Genomic DNA, 21,913 nt, shown 5'->3' on the forward strand with positions numbered 1-21,913 from the left:
GGGGCTAAGCAGAGGTGCACAGAACTCGTTTCTCCAGGAAACTGAGCTAAAGAACAGCTTCCATACTGGGGCACTGCAGTGAAGCCTGCAGAGTAACTGGAAGGCTGTTTGGTATCTTCACTGCATGCACAGCCCTCAGCCAGGTACACAGCTACAGTTCTTGTGCACGGGTTAGACCCACGCAGGCAGCTCTCCATCTGCCCAGGAGCTGTCACTGCAGGAGGGAGGTGTAACTTGGTGACTGCAGTGGTTGTTCCAAAAGTGGATGGAAGTGCTTAGGAAGGAGCAGGTGGAAATACTCAGCAGCTGTGACGGTGGCAGGGCTTGAGCTGGTGGATGCTGAGCGGCCTGTGCAGGAACCTGTGAGTGTAGAGAGAGCTTTTGTGTCTTCTCTGAGTAGCCTGGGGGGTGTAACTGAATATTTACTATGCTGCCTTGGGGTGTGATGTTTTGAAAGGCAGATCTGTGAGTGCAGGAGCTGGAATGCCTGCTAATAGCAGAGACTTGATAAAGCCTTTCCATCACCACCATTTGAGTTTTGCTTGGGCATTGAACCCTCAAAGACTGGATCCAGGCAGCAAAATGGAGGCAAAGGAGGTAGGGCCAAATTCTCAGGTCACTGAGCAAGAGAGATGCAAGGCTGGGTGGCCACCTCACCCCCAGCAGCTAGCACATACCTTCTGAAGCAGGTAAAGATGAGTTGAGACTTCTGCTTCAGTGAGTGCTTCTCCCTTGCTGCAGGGTAGGTGTGAGCAGAGGGTGGGCAGCAGCATCCCGCTGGGTGTGAGCTGTGGAATGTGTGTGCACACAGATGGCCTGGGCATGAGGAAGCAAGATCTTGCCTGAGAAGAGGTGAGTTACTTCTGGTGAAGTGCACCAGAACACAGCCCCTGTGGGCAGAAGTATCTTTAGCACCAGTGCAGCTCTTCCTTTCTTGCTGAAGCTCTGGAGCACCATGAATGGGGTCGGTGCTGTTTGCTGTACTCCTGCATTGGTAGAAAGAGAACAAACACCAAGGTTGTGTGAGCTTTGCTGCATTAGAAGCAAACCCACTTGTCACTTCTCTGGCCCAGCTCTAGTTGTGTCATTGCTTTACATCCAGCACACAGAGGGCTGTGGAATAGAAGGAGGAAAGCAGCAGACCCAAGTTTCAGATAAAATAAGATGATCTCTGTGACAGAGGCAGCAGAGATGATGTGATACGACAGTTGCTGTAGCAACACCACCTACTTCATGAAAATCAGAGTTAACAGGAGTGTACAAGGTAAAGCCCACATAGTTTTCCAAGCCTGAGTTGTTGCTGCCCTCAGCTTGCAGTGCTTTCCAGCTCTCCAGTGCCCTGCTTTCCTTTGGCCAGCTGCGTGGGCACAGGCTGGCAGGTCTGCAGGAGCCCTGATGTCTGCAGTGTCTTTGCCCATGGGTGACCTGCTGAATAAGAGGGAAGTGAAGCATTGTGTCCTGGCCTAGCCTCACCCCAGTCCCTCTGGAAAGCCTTGGCTAACGAAGTGCTGCCTCACAGGTATCCTGTGGAGAGAGTGAGGTGCCCAGGCCTGGGAGAAGGAAGCCAGGGCAGTTGTTTGGCTGACTGGGATCAGCACTGCGAGATTCCAGGTAAATTGTTAAGTGCTGTAGAGGCTGAGGCTGGCAGAGGTAACTCCATTGACACTTAACCCTCCCAAACAGTCCCCTCAGCAGTGGTGTTCCTAGCAGAGATGTGTTGCTTCTGCAAGCAGGAGGACAAGTTGGCTTTCATCAGGATGGTGCTCAGCTGGGTGTCTGCCTGCTGGCTCTGTGCCCGAGTGGCTTCTGCAGCACAGTCTGCATTCAGAAGGGGTAGAAAGGTCTCTGTTAAACGATCTTTCAGTCCCAGGACAGTTTGACAGTTCCCTTGGGATGTCTGGATTGAGATCTGATGGTGAAGTGTGCAGCTCTGGTTACTGGAAGGAAGAAGCAGCATTAAAACTGTGATTCCTGTAGTTCAGTCTGCTTCTACCTTGCACTTCATGACAGTTCCCAGGGCACGAGGTCCTCTGAGTGCACTGCTGATCTGCAGACACCCCTGTTGAGAACTCTCCTGCAGAATGAGTTGGTCAGTGATTGGCACTGGTACACTGAAGTGTGTTTTAATCTGGGCTGTATTGATAGGTTTTACTGTATTGGCTTGATTTATTGACAGTGTTGTTCCCTCTGATTGGCACCAGAGAGCCACGCTGGCTGTGGCAGCAAAGGCAAAACCTCTGCTACTGGTGAAGTAAGGGCAAAGAGCTTGAAAGAGGTGGCAGTGAAGTTAATCACTGAAAGGCTCAGGTTGGAAGGGACCTCAGAGATCCTCTGCTCCAACCTCCCCACTGTGCCCAGGGACACCTCTCAGCTAGGCTCAGCTGCTCAAGGTCTCATCCAGCCTGACCTTGAGCACACGCAGGCAGGAGGCAGCCACAGCCTCCCTGGGCAGCCTGGGACAGACTCTTACTACCTTTGTACTGGAGAACTTCTTCCTCAGCTCCAGTCTAATCTTGCTCTGCCTCAGCTTCAGCCCATTCCCCCTTGGCCTGTCTCAGACCCCCTCAGCACAAGTCCCTCTGCAGGCTCCCTTCAGGCCCTGGCAGCAGCTCTGAGGTGCCCCTGGAGCCTTCTCCTCTGCAGGCTGCACCCCCGCAGCTCTCTCAGCCTGTGCTCACAGCAGAGCTGCTCCAGCCCTTGGATAATCTTTGTGGCCTCCTCTGGACTCCAGCAGCTTTGTGTCCTTTTTGTCCTTTGTGTCCTTCTTGGGGACACCAGAAGTGGAGTCAGGATTGGAGGTGAAGTCTCTCACAAGAGCCGTGGTTCTCTTCCTCCTCTGAGCTGTCTGTCAGGCTCCCTGAGCCTGGTGCATTTGTGTCCTTCATCAGCAAAGAGAAATGCAAGAGCAGAGCCCAGCACACACCCCTTGTGCTCAGGCTGTGTGCGCTCACTGGGAGGACAGCTGGTGTGGAACAAGACCTCTGCAGTCACTGGGCTGTGACAAACCGAGCAGAAGTTGCCTGATTTTGTTGGTTTGGGGTTTCTTTTTTTGGCCCCAGAACATGTCACGAATACACTGGTGTGGGGTTTTTGCTGATCTAGGGTTTGTGTTGTTCTAGAGTGTTTGCTGGCTTGGGTGCTTTTGCTGTTCTTTGGTTCTGGTGGTTTAGAGCTTTGATGGTTTGGTTTTATTGCTGTTCTGGGGGTTAGCTGGTTTGGAGGTTTTGCTGGTTTGGGGGTTTGCTGTCCTGTGGTTTTGCTTTTGGGTGCTTTGCTGGTTTGGAGGTTTTGCTGGTTTGGGGGTTGCTGTTCTGTGGTTTAGCTGTTTGGGGATTTGCTGTCCTGTGGTTTAGCAGTTTGGGGGTTTGCTGTTCTGTGGGTTTGCTGTTTGGGGGTTTGCTGTTCTGTGGGTTTGCTGTTTGGGGCTTTGCTGGTTTGGAGGTTTTGCTGTTCCATGGTTTTGCTGTTTGGGGCTTTGCTGTCCTGTGGTTTAGCAGTTTGGGGGTTGCTGTTCTGTGATTTAGCTGTTTGGGGGTTTGCTGTTTGGAGGTGTTGCTGTTCCATGGTTTTGCTGTTTGGGGCTTTGCTGTCCTGTGGTTTAGCAGTTTGGAGCTTTGCTGATTTGGAGGTTTAGCAGTTTGGGGGTTGCTGTTCTGTGGTTTAGCTGATTGGGGGTTTGCTGTTCTGTGGGTTTGCTGTTTGGGGCTTTGCTGGCTTGGGGGTTTGCTGTTCTGTGGTTTAGCTGTTTGGGGATTTGCTGGTTTGGAGGTTTTGCTGGTTTGCTGTTCCCATAATTTTGCTGTCTTGGGGGTTTGCTCTTCGTAAACTTGTGTGTAACAGCAAATGAGACCCCTGGGCTGCAGCAAAGCAAGCTGAAGTTTCCTCATTTTGCTGTTTTGGGTTCGTTCTTTCTTTCCAAAACATGTTAGAGGGTCCTAATTTAAGGCAGAAAGAAAAAAGAACGTCCTCAGTCTTGCTTAGAAGGTTATGGGAACAGTGTGTCCCCATTCTGGCATCTGCTCTTCTTCAGCTGTGGCTGTGCTGTACCCCCCTGACAGCCAGTGCAGGGCTGTCACACACAGAGTGTCTTCTGGCTTTGTAAGCAGGAAGGGGCAAAAAGTAAGAAGCCCAAAAGGCCAAAGCTGCTGCAGCAGCTGGCTCAGACCTGTGTGTCCAGAGCTGATCTGCAGGTTGCTGTAACCCTGCCCAGTGACCCCCTTTTTCCTGAGGGATCTCTGCAGGCAGCCTCTAGCATCTGCTGTCTGCCTCCCAGCCTGGCAGCCAGAGGCCATGGACCTGCTTCCTGTGGCTGCTCCGTGCCAGCTCAGATCTCCCCTGCCTGTGTTTTGGTAGCACATCCAGGCGAGAAGGGCCTGGGTAGCACAAGTGGGTGACAGGTAGCTGAGTCACGGGTGGCACACTGCTGCCAGGGTTACACAGGGGCTGTCTGCAGGACCTGCTGCCTGCCTGGGAGCTGCTGTGCTGCTTGGCCAGGAGCCAGGCAAGAAGGACAAGGGCACCAAAGCTGGGGAGGGGCCTGGAGCCCTGTGAGGAGAGGCTGAGGGAGCTGGGGGGGTGCAGCCTGCAGCAGAGGAGACTCAGGGCAGAGCTCATTGCTGTCTGCAGCTGCCTGCAGGGAGGCTGTAGCCAGGTGGGGTTGGGCTCTGCTGCCAGGCAGCCAGCAGCAGAAGAAGGGGACACAGTCTGGAGCTGTGCCAGGGCAGGTCTAGGCTGGATGTGAGGAGGAAGTTGTTGGCAGAGAGAGTGATTGGCACTGGAATGGGCTGCCCAGGGAGGTGGTGGAGTGGCCGTGGCAGGAGGTGTTGAAGCCAAGCCTGGCTGGGGCACTGAGTGCCATGGTCTGGTTGGTTGGGCAGGGCTGGGTGCTAGGCTGGGCTGGGTGAGCTTGGAGCTCTCTGCCAGCCTGGCTGATCCTATGACTCTCTGATTCTCTGTTGCTGTAGCACTTCACAGAACTGGAACAGCTGCTTCCAGGTATGTTGCAGGGCTTGGCCTGGGAGAAGAGATTGATTTCCCTGCAGGACTGAGCCTTGCTGAGCTAAGTGCTGCCTGCACCCAGCTCAGGAGGGTAAGGCTTTCAGAGAATGGGCCTTGGGGGAGCTCTGGTGTGCAGTCCAGCACACATAATGGAAACTCTGAACCTGCTGCTGCGTCTTGTTTGTCTGCTGGTGGCTTCGGCAGGGCCGAACGCTGCCGGCACAGCAGGCACAGAGCTGTGCCTGCCCCTTCTGCCAGCTGCGGGCACAAGCTGCAGCCGAGGCCGCAGCACTCTGCAGACACTTGCCCGAAGGCCACGTCTGCAGCTGCAGGCAGCCACCCCCCTTGCCTGCCTGCAGGCCTTCAGTGTGTCCCATCCTCTCTCTCCCTTCTCCCTCTTTGAATGCGGAGGCCAGGCCAGCGCTGGTTGAATCAGGGCAGTGGCAGGAAGGAAGCCATTGTCTGTAGGATCTTGACCTCGTTTGCTGCAGATGTGAGAGGATGCAGGGAAGGGCATGAGGAGAAGGGAAATCTGGCAGGAAGGGCAGAAGGATTTTGTCTGGAGGGGTTGGATTTTGCCGTGGGGCTTCAGCAGAACTTTGACCAAGTCAGTGGGCAATGTGAGCCTGTCATGCTGTGTTTGCATAGAGCCATGGAATCATAGGATCAGGCAGGGTGGGAAGGACCACAAGGAGCAGCCAGTCCCAACCCCCTGCCATGCCCAGGGACACCCTACCCTAGAGCAGGCTGCACACAGCCTCAGCCAGCCTGGCCTCAAACACCTCCAGCCATGGGGCCTCAACCACCTCCCTGGGCAACCCCTGCCAGCCTCTCACCACTCTCCTGCTCAACAACTTCCTCCTCACCTCCAGCCTCACTCTCCCCACCTCCAGCTTTGCTCCATTCCCCCCACTCCTGCCACTCCCTCACAGCCTCAAAAGTCTCTCCCCAGCTTTCTTGGAGCCCCCTTCAGATGCTGGAAGGCCACAAGAAGGTCCCCTGGGAGCCTCCTCTGCTCCAGCCTGCACAGCCCCAACTCTTTCAGGCTGTGCTCACAGCAGAGCTGCTGCAGCCTCTCAGCATCCTCCTGGCCCTGCTCTGGACCAGTTCTCTGCATCCTAGTTTGATACCTTGGGTGGCCCTCACTTGTCCTCCTACAGCCCCAGCCTGCACCAGAGGTTGGTGGTAGCTGCTCTGGGCTGCAGGCAGTGCCTGTAACACTGGCTAACCTGAGAGCCAGCCTGCCTGCTCCTGGCTGCAAAGGTATGTCCTTCCCCTGCAGAGAGGCAGTGCTGCTCCTTCTTCCATGGGGACACATTGCCTGTGTGCAGCAGGCAGGTGCTGGAGCTGTCAGTGCTGGAGGAACTCCTGGAAAGGCTCCAGTTGTGTCTCTGCAGGAGGGTCTGGATTAATAATGTATGGGGCCACTTGAGGAAAGCCAAATGGGTGAAGCACATGACTGCTGGGTGAGGAAAGGAGTCGAGAAAGCAGTGATTGACACTAAAAGGTTGTTGGAACTGTGTCTGGGCTTCTGCAGCTCTTGCATTTCAGCTTAAAAACAAATGGCAAAGCAGCCTGGGTTGTCCCTGCACCCCACCCCCTATGGCAGGTGCCTTGGAAATGAGGAGGAACGGACCTGATGGCACCCCCCAGTGTCCTGGCTGAGGAGGGGATGTCAGCTTGCTCTGAGGAGCTGGAAGGGGGCAGGGCACTGTGCCAGTTCACTTCATGGCAGTGGGGAACCTGGAGCCTTGTTTGTACCATCCTGAAAGTGTTCATCCCAGCCTTCTTCCAGGCTCTCTGCCCCTACTCACAGAATCATGAATTCATACTCCTTGGTTGCCAGCCTCCCTCATCTTCACCTTCCTCACCTCCTTGCCCCTTTCTCAGCTTTGAGTCCTAACCATAGCATCAACCAGGTTGGAAGAGACCTCCAGCTCATCCAGCCCAACCTGTCCCCCAGCACTATCGCATCTGGTGGTTCTGTGATCCACAACCTCCCCGGGCAACCTGTGCCAGTGTCTCCCCACTCCTCCTATCAAGAATCTCTTCCTCACCTCCAGTCTTGACTGTCCTCTCCTCAAGCTCCATGGTGACAAACTGCTCCATTCTCACCCAGCCTTAGCATGCAGGAAGTGTAGGTGCCAAGAAGGCAGACCTAAGGGCAGCAGCAGTGCTCCAGGAGCTTCCCTTTCTCCCAATGCACAGCCCAGGAGCTTCCTTCTCTCCCAGTGCCCAGGCCACCAGCACAGCCCAGGAGCTTCCTTCTCTCCCAGTGCCCAGGCCCCTAGCACAGGTCAGGAGCTTCCTTCTCTCCCAGTGCCCAGGCCCCTAGCACAGGTCAGGAGCTTCCCTCTCTCCCAGTGCCCAGGCCCCTAGCACAGGTCAGGAGCTTCCTTCTCTCCCAGTGCCCAGGCCCCTAGCACAGCCCAGGAGCTTCCTTCTCTCCCAGTGCCCAGGCCCCTAGCACAGCCCAGGAGCTTCCTTCTCTCCCAGTGCCCAGGCCCCTAGCACAGCCCAGGAGCTTCCTTCTCTCCCAGTGCCCAGGCCCCTAGCACAGCCCAGGAGCTTCCCTCTCTCCCAGTGCCCAGGCCTCTAGCACAGGTCAGGAGCTTCCTTCTCTCCCAGTGCCCAGGCCCCTAGCACAGCCCAGGAGCTTCCTTCTCTCCCAGTGCCCAGGCCCCTAGCACAGCCCAGGAGCTTCCCTCTCTCCCAGTGCCCAGGCCTCTAGCACAGGTCAGGAGCTTCCTTCTCTCCCAGTGCCCAGGCCACCAGCACAGCCCAGGAGCTTCCTTCTCTCCCAGTGCCCAGGCCCCTAGCACAGCCCAGGAGCTTCCTTCTCTCCCAGTGCCCAGGCCCCTAGCACAGCCCAGGAGCTTCCTTCTCTCCCAGTGCCCAGGCCCCTAGCACAGCCCAGGAGCTTCCTTCTCTCCCAGTGCCCAGGCCCCTAGCACAGCCCAGGAGCTTCCTTCTCTCCCAGTGCCCAGGCCCCTAGCACAGCCCAGGAGCTTCCTTCTCTCCCAGTGCCCAGGCCCCTAGCACAGGTCAGGAGCTTCCTTCTCTCCCAGTGCCCAGGCCACCAGCACAGGTCAGGAGCTTCCTTCTCTCCCAGTGCCCAGGCCCCTAGCACAGGTCAGGAGCTTCCTTCTCTCCCAGTGCCCAGGCCACCAGCACAGCCCAGGAGCTTCCTTCTCTCCCAGTGCCCAGGCCCCTAGCACAGGTCAGGAGCTTCCTTCTCTCCCAGTGCCCAGGCCACCAGCACAGGTCAGGAGCTTCCTTCTCTCCCAGTGCCCAGGCCCCTAGCACAGGTCAGGAGCTTCCTTCTCTCCCAGTGCCCAGGCCACCAGCACAGCCCAGGAGCTTCCTTCTCTCCCAGTGCCCAGGCCCCTAGCACAGCCCAGGAGCTTCCTTCTCTCCCAGTGCCCAGGCCCCTAGCACAGCCCAGGAGCTTCCTTCTCTCCCAGTGCCCAGGCCCCTAGCACAGCCCAGGAGCTTCCTTCTCTCCCAGTGCCCAGGCCTCTAGCACAGCCCAGGAGCTTCCTTCTCTCCCAGTGCCCAGGCCACCAGCACAGGTCAGGAGCTTCCTTCTCTCCCAGTGCCCAGGCCCCTAGCACAGGTCAGGAGCTTCCTTCTCTCCCAGTGCCCAGGCCCCTAGCACAGGTCAGGAGCTTTCTTCTCTCCCAGTGCCCAGGCCCCTAGCTGAGGGCCATGCAGAAGCTTGCCAGAAACGTGTACCAGGTTCAAAACAAAGTATTTTTGCTGGCCCTTTTCTGGGAAACCTTAGAAGGGTTTTGGCAGAAGCCTCACTGGAGCACACAGATCAAACAGAAGCTGAGGTCTGGCAGAGGGCTGAGGCCCTGGAGGCTGCATGCTCTAATGGGAAGCGTCAGAGAGGCTGAGCAGGGCTGCAGTGCTGCCTGTGCTGGGGTGGGGAGGGCAGTGCGGGGGGAAGGGTCGGCAGCAGGCCTGGAAGCAGTGCTGAGAGCTTCCTCAGGAGGGCAGCTCCGAACAGGCACTGCTGGGCTGCCAGCCCCTCGGGGTGCTAGGAGCAGAGACTGAAATCCTCCTTTCCTCCGGGAGCGTTTGCAGTCAGCCCACGGTCAGCAGAGTCCGGTTGGTGTAAGGTAAGAGGCAGAGGAATTGGCTGTGCCAGGGCGGAGCACCGGGCAAAAGAATCTCCTCTTGCCTCGGAGAGAATCAGGCTCCTCTGACTGCTAACATCGGCGGAGCCAGCGGTGAAGTGTCGTCTTCACCCCCCGGGCAGAGGGGGCTTGGGTTTGTCCTGCCGTTGGAGGGCTGGAGGATCACAGTGTGGCTGTGGCTCCCTTGAGGGCTGCTGCAGGTCATGGTCTTACTGCCCATGCACTTGGTTTGGTCTCTGGAAGACACTCAGATATTCAGCAGAAAAGTTAGATGATGTTTGTGAGCCTGACTGAGGAGTTACAGCCTGATGAGATGCTGGCCTTGCACCCTGGAATGGCTCGGGTTGGGAGGGACCTCAGGGCTCATCTACTCCAGGCCCCCTGCCGTGCCCAGGGACACCTCTCAGCTAGGCTCAGCTGCTCAAGGCCTCATCCAACCTGGCCTTGAGCAGCCCCAGGCAGGAGGCAGCCACAGCCTCCCTGGGCAGCCTGTGCCAGACTCTCACCACCCTCACAAGGAAGAACAACTTCCTCAGCTCCACTCTCACCCTGCTCTGGCTCAGCTTCAAACCCTTCCCCCTTGGCCTGTCTCAGACCCCCTCAGCAAAAGTCCTTCTGCAGCCTTCCTGCAGGATCCCTTCAGGCAGCTCTGAGGTGCCCCTGGAGCCTTCTCCTCTGCAGGCTGCCTTCCCCCACCTCCCTCAGCCTGTGCTCACAGCAGAGCTGCTCCAGCCCTTGGCTCCTCTTCGTGGCCTCCCCTGCACTCAGTCTCAGAACTCCTTTCCCTCCTCCCTGGTGCCCCTGCCTGTGGGGATCTCTGCTGCTCTCCATCCCTGCCCACAGCCTTGTGCTCTGCCCTGAGCTGGCGTTTCCTGGAGCTGGAAGGGGTTCATGCAGACGTGGACAGCAGATTAGTCTGGGCCAGGCTGTGAGCTGGAGCTGTCCCAGGGCGCTGGCCAGCATCCAGGTGGGCACTGCACTGGGGTGAGGAGCATCTGGCAGCAAAGCTGCCCTGCTCTGTGGTCTGGCTGACAGACCCCCAGTACCTTCAGCTGACAGAAGGAGAAGCCATGAGCAAGCACTGCTCATCTCCGGGCTGCTAATCAATTGAGTGAGAAACTCCTCTTTGCTTTCCTTCCAACACGTGTGCAGAAAACAGGGGATAAATATTTTGCTGAGAACATTTCCCCTCCCTTCTCTCGTCTCTCCCTCCTCGCTGTTCCCCAGCCAGCTGCTGAGCCGCTCGAGGGTGGAGGGGCTGAGGGAAGGGAGAGGTTCTGAGAAGCAGGCACAGTTCTGTGGAGCTGAATGATTCAGAACTGAGCTCCACGTGGTTCAGCGGGGATCTCCTGCGCACGGGCGGCAAGCCTGCGCAGCTGAAGAGGCTACTTCCATCTGAGCTCTCCTGGGCACAGCTGGGGTGTTCCAGAGGAGGGGGTGAAGGGTCAGGCCGTGGTGATTTTGATGCCCATGATGTCAGGTCAGCATTTTGGGGTTGAAGGTGCATGAAGACGCTGCCCTGCTTTGCAGTGGTGAATTTGAGCTGCCACAAGCAATTGGAAGCTGAGGGCTTGGTGGTTGTTCTTTGCCCAGGCGTTTGGTGACCTAGATGACACGAGTGCATGGCCTGAGTCCATCTCTCTTTGAACAGGGAGCTGCACTGAAATGTTGCCATTACGTTGGACTTCCTCGCTGGCAGTCTCTGCTGGGAGGAGTGAGGACTGGAAGGGTCAGAACAGCCAGATTTCTTTCAAGTCCTTTCTGGAAAATGCTCTGCTCTTGCTAGTGTCTGCCAGAGCAGCCCCAAGAACCTTAGCAGAGGCAACAGCTGGGGCAGCTGTGCCTGCTGGGGCTGTCACAACCTGCAGCTTCCTTTGCCGGGAGTCACCTGGAGCTGCCCATCCTGGCACCCTCCGTGGAGCTTGAGTGGAGTCCCACGAGTGGGAAAGCCTCCAGACACAAGGCCAGTGTTGACATAGTTGTGGTCTCTCCAGGCCACGCTTGAGACACATCAGCGGGGTGGTGTGAGGGGAAGTTTCCATTCAGCATTGTTCCCAGCTTGCCTCCACCACCACCCTGCAGCTCTGCAGCTGCGCTTCCAAGAGAGCTCAGTGCTCAAGAGCTCTCATCCCAGCAGCTTCACAGAGGGGCCAAGTTCTTTCCAGAACACTTGGCAGTGGTCGGCCCCCATTGAGAACAAAGCTGAGCAGATGAAACGGTGCAGGCACACCAGGGCTGTGCAGCCTTGGCCGCTGTGCTGCCCTCAGGCTGCTTGAATAACACAGGGACGGGCGAGGAAGGCTGCTGGCTCCCCAGCCCCAGCAGCGAGGGGGCTTTACCTCTGCCGGGGCTGGAGGCTTCCTCCTTGCCTGATTCCCTGTGCATCACAGCCTCCCATCAGCTCTTTCTCTGGCTGTTTTGACAGCTGTGGAGCTTGCTGATGTGAGGATTAGTGGGCTGCTGGGCACATGACGTTCGGCTTGCTGTGCTTATTTGACCTACCTCTGATTGTGAGGAATTTAGTGCATAAAAATAACACCCTGCAAAAAAATTGGCAGGAGGCTTGCACAGCTCAAGGGGCTGGGAGAGTCCTGTAATGTGAGCCCACTTACTGTACCCCTGCAGCATAGAATCAACCAGGCTGGAAGAGACCTCCAAGCTCATCCAGCCCAAACCTGCCCTGGCACAGCTTCAGGCTGTGTCCCCTTGCTCTGGTGCTGGCTGCCTGGCAGCAGAGCCCAACCCCACCTGGCTACAGCCTCCCTGCAGGGAGATGCAGACAGCAGTGAGCTCTGCCCTGAGCCTCCTCTGCTGCAGGCTGCACCCCCCCAGCTCCCTCAGCCTCTCCTCACAGGGCTCTGCTCCAGGCCCCTCCCCAGCCTTGCTGCCCTTCTCCAAACACCTTCCAGCACCTCAACATCTCTCTTGACTGGAGAAGCCCAGAACTGGACACAGCACTCCAGGAGTGTCCTGAGCAGTGCTGAGTACAGGGGCAGAAGCACCTCCCTTGTCCTGCTGCCCACACTGCTCCTGAGCTAGGCCAGGATGCCAATGGCAGTGCCAAGGCCAGCACAGCCCCTGGCATTGTCTTGGGTTGCCAGGAGCTCCAGCAGCACATAGGTGTGGTGGCCATTGGCCAGTGAACTAACCAGGACAGGCTCCTGGCTTGTGTCACAGGCAGAGCTTGACGGAGTAAATCAAAAGAGACTGAGAGCCATGAGTTGGCTAAGGTAGAGCATTGGACAAGGCAATACTGGTTCCTCTGGTTTCAGACACACTCATTAGCTCTGCTGCTCTCAGTGGAGCTCCCAGTCACTAGCAGGAGTGTGACAGAGGAGAGAGCCAAGCTGCAGGCACCCATGGAGGAGTGCACCTAGCAGTTATCTCCCAGGGCTTCAGGCTCCTCGCTGCTGATGTTCAGCTGTGCACATGATGAGTTCAGGCTTCGCTTTGGTCAACAGCATTCATCTTGAGTGAGCTTTGCTTTGGTATTGGGATGTCTTCATGTTTGCTGAGGGAGGGGAGAGCTCTGTAGACCAGGGGTAGTGGAAGAATTTCTTGGCATTGAGGGTGAGGAGACCCTGGCACAGGTTGCTCAGGGAGGTTGTGGAGCACAGAAGCACTGAGTGTGATCTTTGATCTTTGATCACATTGGGTGCTTCTGTGCTCCACAACCTCCCTGGAGGTGTTCAAGGCCAGGCTTGATGAGCAACCTGTGCTGGTGGGAGGTGTCCCTGCCCATGGCAGGAGTCTTGGAACTGGATGAGCTTTGAGGTCCTTCCCAACCCAACCCACTCTGTGACTGACAAAGCTGACACTGTGCCTTGTGCTGTGAGCAGTGAGACTGAAAATCCCCTTCCTGCTGCTGGGGCACAGGGAAACCTGCTCAGGAGCTGGCACCAGCATCCCCCTCAGGCATTCTCTCCTTTTCAAAGCATCACCAAATGCCTAGGAAATGATTTTGTTCTACTTTAAAGCCCAGCTTTGAGGAGGTGACTGATTTCTGCTGATCCTGGAGGTGGTTTCACAGGTTTCATTGTACTTGAAACTTCACAGCTTCCCCTTAAGGATCTGAACCTATCAAATGTGTGACAGAGGGAACAAGGCAGGATCTTGATTGCTGTAGGTTCCTCTCCTGGATCACCTTGGAGATGCACTGCTCTTTGCTCTTTGTTTTGCTGTTGCTTTGGCAAGATGCAGTTCCTGAGTTTCTGTGTTTCAAAGGGAGGGTTTTGTGCTTGCTTTCTCAGAGATGCTGTAGAGTTTCTTAGAATCACAGAATCCAGCAGGCTGGCAGAGACCTCCAAGCTCATCCAGCCCAACCTAGCACCCAGCCCTGCCCAACCAACCAGACCATGGCACTCAGTGCCCCAGCCAGGCTTGGCTTCAACACCTCCTGCCACGGCCACTCCACCACCTCCCTGGGCAGCCCATTCCAGTGCCAATCACTCTCTCTGACAACAAATTCCTCCTCACATGCAGCCTAGACCTGCCCTGGCACAGCTTGAGGCTGTGTCCCCGTGTTCTGTTGCTGGTTGCCTGGCAGCAGAGCCCAACCCCACCTGGCCAGCGGTGAGGAAGCTGATGGCATTGTGCAATGTGGCACATTCTAGGGCACCGATGGACTGATACTCTGTATCTCCAGCTGCAGCAGTAGTTAAATACAGGCTCCTTGGTGGCAGTGAGGAAGCTGGGGCGGATTGCACAATCGGGTTTGACTTTCAGAACCGCTCTCATCCTCACTGCAGCCACGTCCCGAGCTAGCGCCTGCCTCTTTATCTGCGTTACAGACTGGGCGAGATCTGACTGTGCGTTAAAAACCGAGCTGGCTGCTCTGCTACAAGCACACTCGCATCAAAGGAGGCTTTCCTGCCTTTAATCCTTTAAACAAGGCTGTTTCTGCCAGCCCGGAGAGCCGAAATGAGATTAGCCGTCCATTTAAAGCAAGGCTCCGAGCTCGCCTCGGCGCACTGAGCCGGGGCTGGCTCCAGAGCCGCTCCTGGCCTGGCTTTGCCCCCAGCAGCCGCACAGGCACAGCAGCCTCCGACACCCCCCGTTAACGGCAGCTGGCTCCGGGCGGCGTCTGTGCGAGCCGCACTGCCTGCCCGCTGCTGGGCGCTGCTCCGGCTGCGGGCGGCGGCTGCCGGAACGCGGGGCCGGGCCGCAGCGGCCAGGGGCGCCCTCGGGCGGGCACACAGCGGCAGAGCGCTGCCCGCTGCTGCTGCTGCTGCTGCCGCTGCTGCCGCTGCCCGCTGCTGCTGCTGCCGCTGCCCGCTGCTGCTGCTGCTACTGCCCGCTGCTGCCGCCGCTACCGCCGCTACCGCTGCCCTAACGGTGCTGCCGCCTCCTGCTGCTGCCCTGCCGCTGCCCTAACGGTAGTGCCGCCTCCTGCCAGGCTCTGCCTCGGCGCCCGTGGCCAGCACCGAGCAGACCTGTTGCTGGCCGGTTTCGTTAGCAAGGCCCATCGGAAGCCTCCGGTTTCCATCGCCGAGGCCTCGGCGGCCGGGGGAGGTGGTGCCGTGCCCGGCGGCAGGGGAGCAGGCGCTGAGCTGCTGGCGCGGCGCGGGCAGGAGCATCCTTCCCCCTTGCTCCTTCTCCTATGGGTGCATACATTCTGTACCAACTCTGATCCTCCTCCCAGGGCCTTCCTCAGCCCTGCCCGCCGCTGATTTGTCAGCAGGGGTTTAACGCGGGAGCTGCAGAAGGCAGTCCCGGCGCTACCCAGCTGGGCTCTGCGCAGCGCAGGTCCCCTCTGCGTCTTCCCTGCGGGCCAAGTATCGCTTAAAATAAGACCTGCATTGTTCACCCTGGCCTTGGAGCTAGCGCTGGCATCTCGTGTTTACCCTTTCACACCCCAAACCCTGCGCATGGGGGCACCGGTCAGGAAACGTTACGCAGCTGCAGGATGTTTCTGTGAGTGCTCATGACCGCCGTCGTGTCTCTGGCGTCAACCTGAGTTAGCTGATAGCCGTCGGGACAAAAGACCATCTGCTTCAGTCAGGCCTCCCTCTGAAGTCTCTGAGGCTTGGGCTTCTGAGGCATGTGGAGCCTCCTGAAAGCTCTGCCCCCGGGGACACTCAGTGTTGAGGCAGCTGACTTTGAGATCCTATATTTGGAACCTTTGGTTGAGATTTTAAGTTGGACTTGGAGCAGGAGTGGTGCCCGGCTCAGTGCTGTAGCACCTTGGAAGGCTCTGTCTGCAGGTACAAAAGAAACCAGGGGGGTGGCATTCCTGCCTGGGCAGAGGCTGCTCTTTGGGAGGTTTTTCTATGCCATAAAAGAGCAGTGTGGCATAAATCCACTTCCTTTGAGTGCTGCAGAGCTCCTTTAGGTATTTGTAGCCTTTCACATTCATAGAATCATAGAACCAGCCAGGTTGGAAGAGACCTCTAAAGTCGTCCAGTCCAACTTATCACCCAACCAACTAGTCCAGTCAACTAGACTATGGCACTAAGTGCCCCAGCCAGTCTTGTCTCTTCACCACCTCCTTGGGCAGCCCATTCCAATGCCAATCACTCTCTGCCAACAACTTCCTCCTAACATCCAGCCTAGACCTGCCCTGGCACAGCTTGAGACTGTGTCCCCTTCTTCTCTTACAGATTCATAGAATGGTTTCGATTGGAAGGGACCTTAAGGCTCATCTAGTTCCAACCGCCCTTGCCATGGGCAGGGACACCTCCTAGTAGCCCAGGTTGCTCAAGGGCTCATCCAGCCTTGAACACCTCTAGGATCCTCCACAGGCTCTCTAGGCACCCTACTCCAGTGTCTCCCCACCCTTTGCTGTCTCCTGGAGTATCACTGGCAGGGTTTATGGGCAGCAGCAGTTCCTGGGTGGAGTGCTTCAGCACAACTTGGAAGTGCAGCTCACTGAGAGATTGTCCTCTGGCAAGTGCTATACAGTGTTAAGCTGTAAACTCAGCCAGCCCTGAGAGGAGCAGTAGAAGTCTGTGTGTGAGCAAGCTGGGAGGGTGGATAAAGCTGTCTAAAATGACAGCACTTGGGATTTGTGATCCGAATGTCGGGGCATGCATTGGAGCAGTGTGACTTCTGCCTGCAGCCTGCTGCAGCTCACCATCCACTTGGGGATCTTAGGTAGGCATCCAGCCTGAGCAACCAAAACTGGCAGCCAGCTCTGAAAATAGCAGCATGAGTGTGTCTGGATCTGAACGTGTGCCCTGCAGAGTGTCACAACACCCAGTTTACAGTGCAGGCTGAGAACCATAGAGTCACAGAGTGGTTTAGGTTGGAAAGGACCTTGAAACTCATCTGGTTCCAACCCCCTGCCATAGCCAGGGACACCTCCCACTAGAATAGGCTGCCCAAGGCTTCATCCAACCTGGCCTTGAACACCTCCAGGGAGTGAGCATTCACAGCCTCCCAGGCTTCAAGAATAATTGCTTCTAGTGTTCAGGGGTCTTCCCAAATCCATCCTCAGTGGTAGGATTTGAGTATTGGCACATGCATATTTGAGCATTTGCATATGCAGCCTAGGGGACAGCAACCCTGTGCTGGGCTGCAGCCAGAGCAGTGTGGGCAGCAGGGCAAGGGAGGGGATTCTGCCCCTTGGCTCTGCTCTCCTCACACCCCACCTGCAGCCCTGGGGGCACTTCTGCAGCCCCCAGCACAAGCAGCACATGGAAGGGTTGGAGCCAGTGCAGAGGAGGCCACCAAGATGCTGAGAGGGCTGCAGCAGCTCTGCTCTGAGCACAGGCTGAGAGAGTTGGGGCTCTGCAGCCTGGAGAGGAGAAGGCTTCCAGGAGAGCTTGGAGTGGCCTTGCAGGCTCTGAAGGGGACTGCAGGAGGGCTGGAGAGGGACTACTGACAATGTCTTGTGATGAGAGGAGGAGGAGGAAGAGGAATGGGTTTGAAGTGGCAGAGGGGAGATTGAAAGTGGCTGTGAGGAAAGGGTTCTCTGCAGTGAGTGTGGTGAGACACTGGCACAGGTTGCCCAGGGAGGTTGTGGAGCACAGAGTCACTCCAATCACAGAATCAATCAATTTTGTGCTTCACAACCTCCCTGGAGGTGTTCAGAACCAGACTGGCTGAGTCCTTGAGCGACCTGTTCTAGTGGGAGGTGTCCCTGCCGATGCTGGGGGGCTGGCACTGGCTGACCCTTGAGGTCCCTTCCAACCTAACCCATTCTATGATCCTGTGATTTTCTTCTAACAGAGCCAAATTTGTCCTTTGTTCCTGTAGGTCAGATCTTGCCAGCAAACCGAAACACACCGAGTCCCATTGATCCTGAGACTATCCAGGTTCCTGTTGGCTACGAACCTGACCCTGCAGACCTTGCTCTTTCCAGCATTCCTGGCCAGGAGATGTTTGACCCTCGCAAGCGCAAGTTCTCCGAAGAAGAGCTGAAGCCGCAGCCCATGATTAAGAAGGCTCGGAAAGTCTTCATCCCAGATGACCTGAAGGTAAGTTGGAGCTGGTGGCGAGGCTCTACCTGCAGCCTCTCTGAGGTGCAGCTTTGGAGCACAAATCTGTTTGCTCATGCAAGAGAAATCTGCCCAAGCAAACGGGGCTGTGTTGCAGGGTAAGGCCACGCAGGGCTCCGAATGAGGCCGTGGGGAGGATGTCCCTTGTTAGTTACACAACAGCTGAAATTCATGAGATCAATATTCATTTCCTTTGCATGCCAAAGACTTCCTGTGTGACCTTGGGCAGCCTCACTTTGTCCCATATTTCCCACTTATGAAACAGTCTGATCCTGCTCCCTTTTCCTCCATCCTTTGTCTCGTCAGCATTTGCTGAGCTCTTCGAGGAAGGATCCATCTCTTACGGGGCTCACGGAGGTCCCTGGTAGGGACACCGTGAAGCAGGTTGAGTCTTCTTTGGGAGCTGTGGTCAGTAATGAACAGGAACACTCCTAGGTGAAAGAGTCTCGATTAGTTGTAGGAAAATGGGACAAAATTATTCTGCCAAGAGCTGTGTTTTAATACAGTATTAAAAAATAGGATGAATGCAATACTTGGAGCAGCCTTGGCCGTGCCTCTCTGCTGCTGACATGAGAGGAGAACAAATTGATCAGCTGAGCTTATCAGACAACTGTGAAAGTGGCCATGATTTGCAAAGCCCTGTTCCCACTTTGTCATTCCCAAGAGGATTTTTTTATCTGATGCAGTCAGTACCCAGTTTCATTCTTCTGCTGCTGCCACCCTGCAAGACACAGCCTGCAAGCTGCTGCTGCCCCCCAGGACTCAGCCTGCAGGCCTGCTGGAGTCGGTGGCAAGCCCTGACTGTGTGTTTTTGAGGCAACATTCCCATGGGATGTTGCTGTCACTTGGTCTGCAGTACCTTCAGCTTGGGGTCAGAAGGTTTCTCTGCCCCTTGCCATCACTCACCTGGGCAGATTTTACTGGTGGCATGGTAGAGAGGCTGCCATGTTTGATGCCATGAGCCAGCCATGTGCTTTTGTGGCTAAGAAAGGGTTGTGGAGTCTCCTTCTCTGGAGAGAGTCCAAACCCACCTGGACACTGGCTTCTGGACAAGCTGCTGTGGGTGCCCCTGCTTTACCAGGGTGGGTAGACTGGATGATACTCAGAGGTCCCCTCCAACCCCACCACGCTGGGATTCTGTGACACAGCAGCAGCTGTGTGGGTGTCAGGAGGCAGGGGTTTGCTCCTTAGTGCCATTGGTGGTGGTTCCCAGGTGTCTTTACTCATCAAAGCAAACTCTGCCAAGGATGCTGCTGGACTGCTCCATGGCAGAGGTGGACAATGCCAGTGTCCTGCATGCAGCAGTGGGTCAGAAAAGTTTTCAGCCTGAGACTAGAAGTTCAGGGTCTTGGGTCTCCCTGAGCTAATCCCATGGGGTGCCCTTGACTCGTTGCAGAGTGCTTGACCCAAGTGCTGCTTCGAGCCTGGCTTGTGGAGCTGGGTGCCGGGGGAGGGTAAGCAGATTAGAGCAGTCAATCGTCTCTGGGTTGCATGTGATTGTGAAATGCCAGCCTTACCTCTTCCAGGCCTGGATTAAGGGATTTGCCATAGCAATTCGTTAAAATAAAGAGGGATGAAGCCTAGGTGGCACACTAATAAATTGCTTAAAGCTGATTTTTTATGGGGAGGAATGAGATGGGAAATTATAAACAAGATTTGGGTCATAGCTTTTTGCTGCAGGCTTGTTGGTAAGAGGATTTCTGGGGGTCCTGTCTCCATGCAGGTGAAGAACAGGTTAGAGACACACTGGCTCCAGACCAGCATTGCTGTGCACCTCTTTAAGACAAACTGCCCTGAAGTGGTTCTGGAGCACTTGTAGCAGTTGTTCTGCTCTTGCTTTGCCTTGTGCAGGCAGCAGAAGGTGCAGAGCACCAGAAGGAGGCCTGGCGTGGCTCATGCCAAAAGGCAGGGGAGTGGTGTTGGTGTCTGTTCAGTGCAAGGTGACAGCAGATGGCTCCTGCCCCTTGTGGATGTGGTGCTGTGGCCTCCTGCTTGCTGGGATGAGAACCACAGGCACCAGTGATGCTGGCACAGGTTGGCCAGGGAGGTCGTGGATGCCTCCTGGAGGCCAGGCGTGGATGAGGCCAGGTTGGATGAGGCCCTGGGCAGTCTGTCTAGTGGAAGGAGCGCTCTGAAGTTCAGCAGGGGAAGAACTTTGAACAGGGTAACCAAGGTAGGTGGTACCAGGTGCTGGAGGAGCAGGCAGGCTCAGGAGATTAGAGCTGCTCCAGCAGCTGGTGAGGAGTGAGTCACCCTCGAGAAGGAGGCTGTGCTGGCTAGGTCAGGTGGATAGCAGAGGTGTGCTGCTGGAGCAGGGCTTCTTGTCCCTTGGAGGAGCTGGCAGTCGACAGGATGAAAGGGTTAGTGTAAAGGGTTTGACAGGAGCATCTCTGCTCCCTGGCTGGGTTGTGCCATGCAAAGCTGGCACTTTTCTCCCCACGGTGTCTGAGATATCAGAGCAGGCTGGGCCAGGTGAAGTCACAGAATCCCAGAATGCCAGCTTGGAAGGGACTCCAAAGATCATCTGGTTGAACCTTTCTAGGTGATGGTGGAGCTGAAATGAGCTGGCTCAGCACCCTGGCAAGCTGAGGGCTTCAAAGTGCCCTGTGCAGGGCACTGCACTGCTGCCTTCAGGAGATGATTCCAGTGTCCAACTGTTCTCATGGGGAAACATTTTCTTCTGGAGTCCAGTGGGAATGCCCTCAGCAAGAACTTGTCTCTAACACCCCTTGTTTAGAGGGAGTCTCTCTCCTTCTGGCAACCACCCTTTATGTCCTGGTCCATGGCACTAAGGTCTCCCCTGATGCTTCTCTTCTCCACGCTCAACATACCCAATTATTGATAGAACCTCAGAATGGTTTGGGTTAGAAGGGACCTTAAAGCTCAGCCATGGGCAGGGACACCCTCCCACCAGCCCAGGTCACTCAGGACCTCATCCAACCTGGCCTTAAACACCTCCAGGGAGGTTGTGGAGCACAGAAGCACCCAATGGGATCAAAGATCCCATTGGGTGCTTCTGTGCTCCACAACCTCCCTGGGCAACCTGCGCCAATGCCTGCCCCACCCCTCCCATCAGCAACATCTTCCGCATGGGCAAGGACACCTCCTACCAGCCCAGGTCACTCAAGACCTCATCCAGCCTGGCCTTAAACACCTCCAGGGAGGTTGTGGAGCACAGAAGCACCCAATGGGATCAAAGATCCCATTGGGTGCTTCTGTGCCCCACAACCTCCCTGGGCAACCTGCGCCAATGCCTGCCCCACTCCTCCCATCCACAACATCTTCCGCATCCAATCCACTCCAACCCCTTCCCCAGCTTTCTTGTAGGCCTCTTTAAGCTTGGAGGGGGGCTGCAGGCTGTGGTTTGTGTGTGTCCCCCCCAACAGGACGACAAGTACTGGGCGCGGCGCAGAAAGAACAACATGGCAGCCAAGCGGTCGCGCGACGCGCGGCGCCTGAAGGAGAACCAGATCGCCATCCGCGCCTCCTTCCTGGAGAAGGAGAACTCAGCCCTGCGCCAGGAGGTAGCCGACCTGCGCAAGGAGCTGGGCAAGTGCAAGAACGTCCTGGCCAAGTACGAGGCGCGCCACGGGCCCCTGTGAGCGGCGGCAGTGGCCAGGGCAAGGGTGGGGTGGAGGGGTCGGGGGGGGGTGGGGTTGTTGGCTCGGTTCGGTTTTCCTCTTTATTTCCTTTGTGTTCGGGGCGTCGCGGGGCGGGTTGGCACTGGCTGGCTGGGCAGCGTTTGCTGGCGGATGGCAGCACCCCCACCCCCACCCTGCTGGCTTCGGCACTTCAGCAAGCAGCAGAAACAAAACCCACTTCACCTGCTGGGGTAGCTTCGTGTCTGCGTCCGCGTGTGCGCGACGCGCCTGCGGCACACACCTGTGGGACACACCTGTGTGCGTGGGTGGCATGTCTGTACTTGTGTGTGAGTGACGTGTGTGTCTGAGGGACATGTCTGTACTTGTGTGTGAGTGACGTGTGTGTGTGAGGGACATGTCTGTACTTGTGTGTGAGTGACGTGTGTGTCTGAGGGACATGTCTGTACTTGTGTGTGAGTGACACGTGTGCGACATGTCTGTGTGTGAGTGACATGTCTGTACTTATGTGTGTGAGTGACACGTGTGTGACATGTCTGTGTGTGACATGTCTGTACTTATGTGTGTGTGACATGTGTGTGACATGTCTGTGTGTGAGTGACATGTCTCTACTTATGTGTGTGAGTGACACGTGTGTGACATGTCTGTGTGTGACATGTCTGTACTTATGTGTGTGTGACATGTGTGTGACATGTCTGTGTGTGAGTGACATGTCTCTACTTATGTGTGTGTGAGA

The 21,913-nt window shown here is 56.4% G+C and overlaps 1 protein-coding gene across 1 annotated transcript in view; it reads left to right on the forward strand.

Moving 5' to 3' along the window:
* HLF (HLF transcription factor, PAR bZIP family member) overlaps window positions 1-21,205 on the forward strand; it is a 43,284-nt gene extending 22,079 nt beyond the window's left edge. Inside the window, exons 3-4 of the mRNA XM_064150506.1 lie at window positions 17,337-17,557; window positions 20,965-21,205. Coding sequence (XP_064006576.1) covers window positions 17,337-17,557; window positions 20,965-21,180 — 437 coding nt within the window. The 3' untranslated portion in view covers window positions 21,181-21,205. The remainder of the gene's footprint in view (window positions 1-17,336; window positions 17,558-20,964) is intronic.
* The last annotated feature ends 708 nt before the right edge of the window (window positions 21,206-21,913 follow it).

The sequence above is a fragment of the Pogoniulus pusillus genome, chromosome 11, assembly GCF_015220805.1.
Source record: "Pogoniulus pusillus isolate bPogPus1 chromosome 11, bPogPus1.pri, whole genome shotgun sequence".
Taxonomy (NCBI): domain Eukaryota; kingdom Metazoa; phylum Chordata; class Aves; order Piciformes; family Lybiidae; genus Pogoniulus; species Pogoniulus pusillus.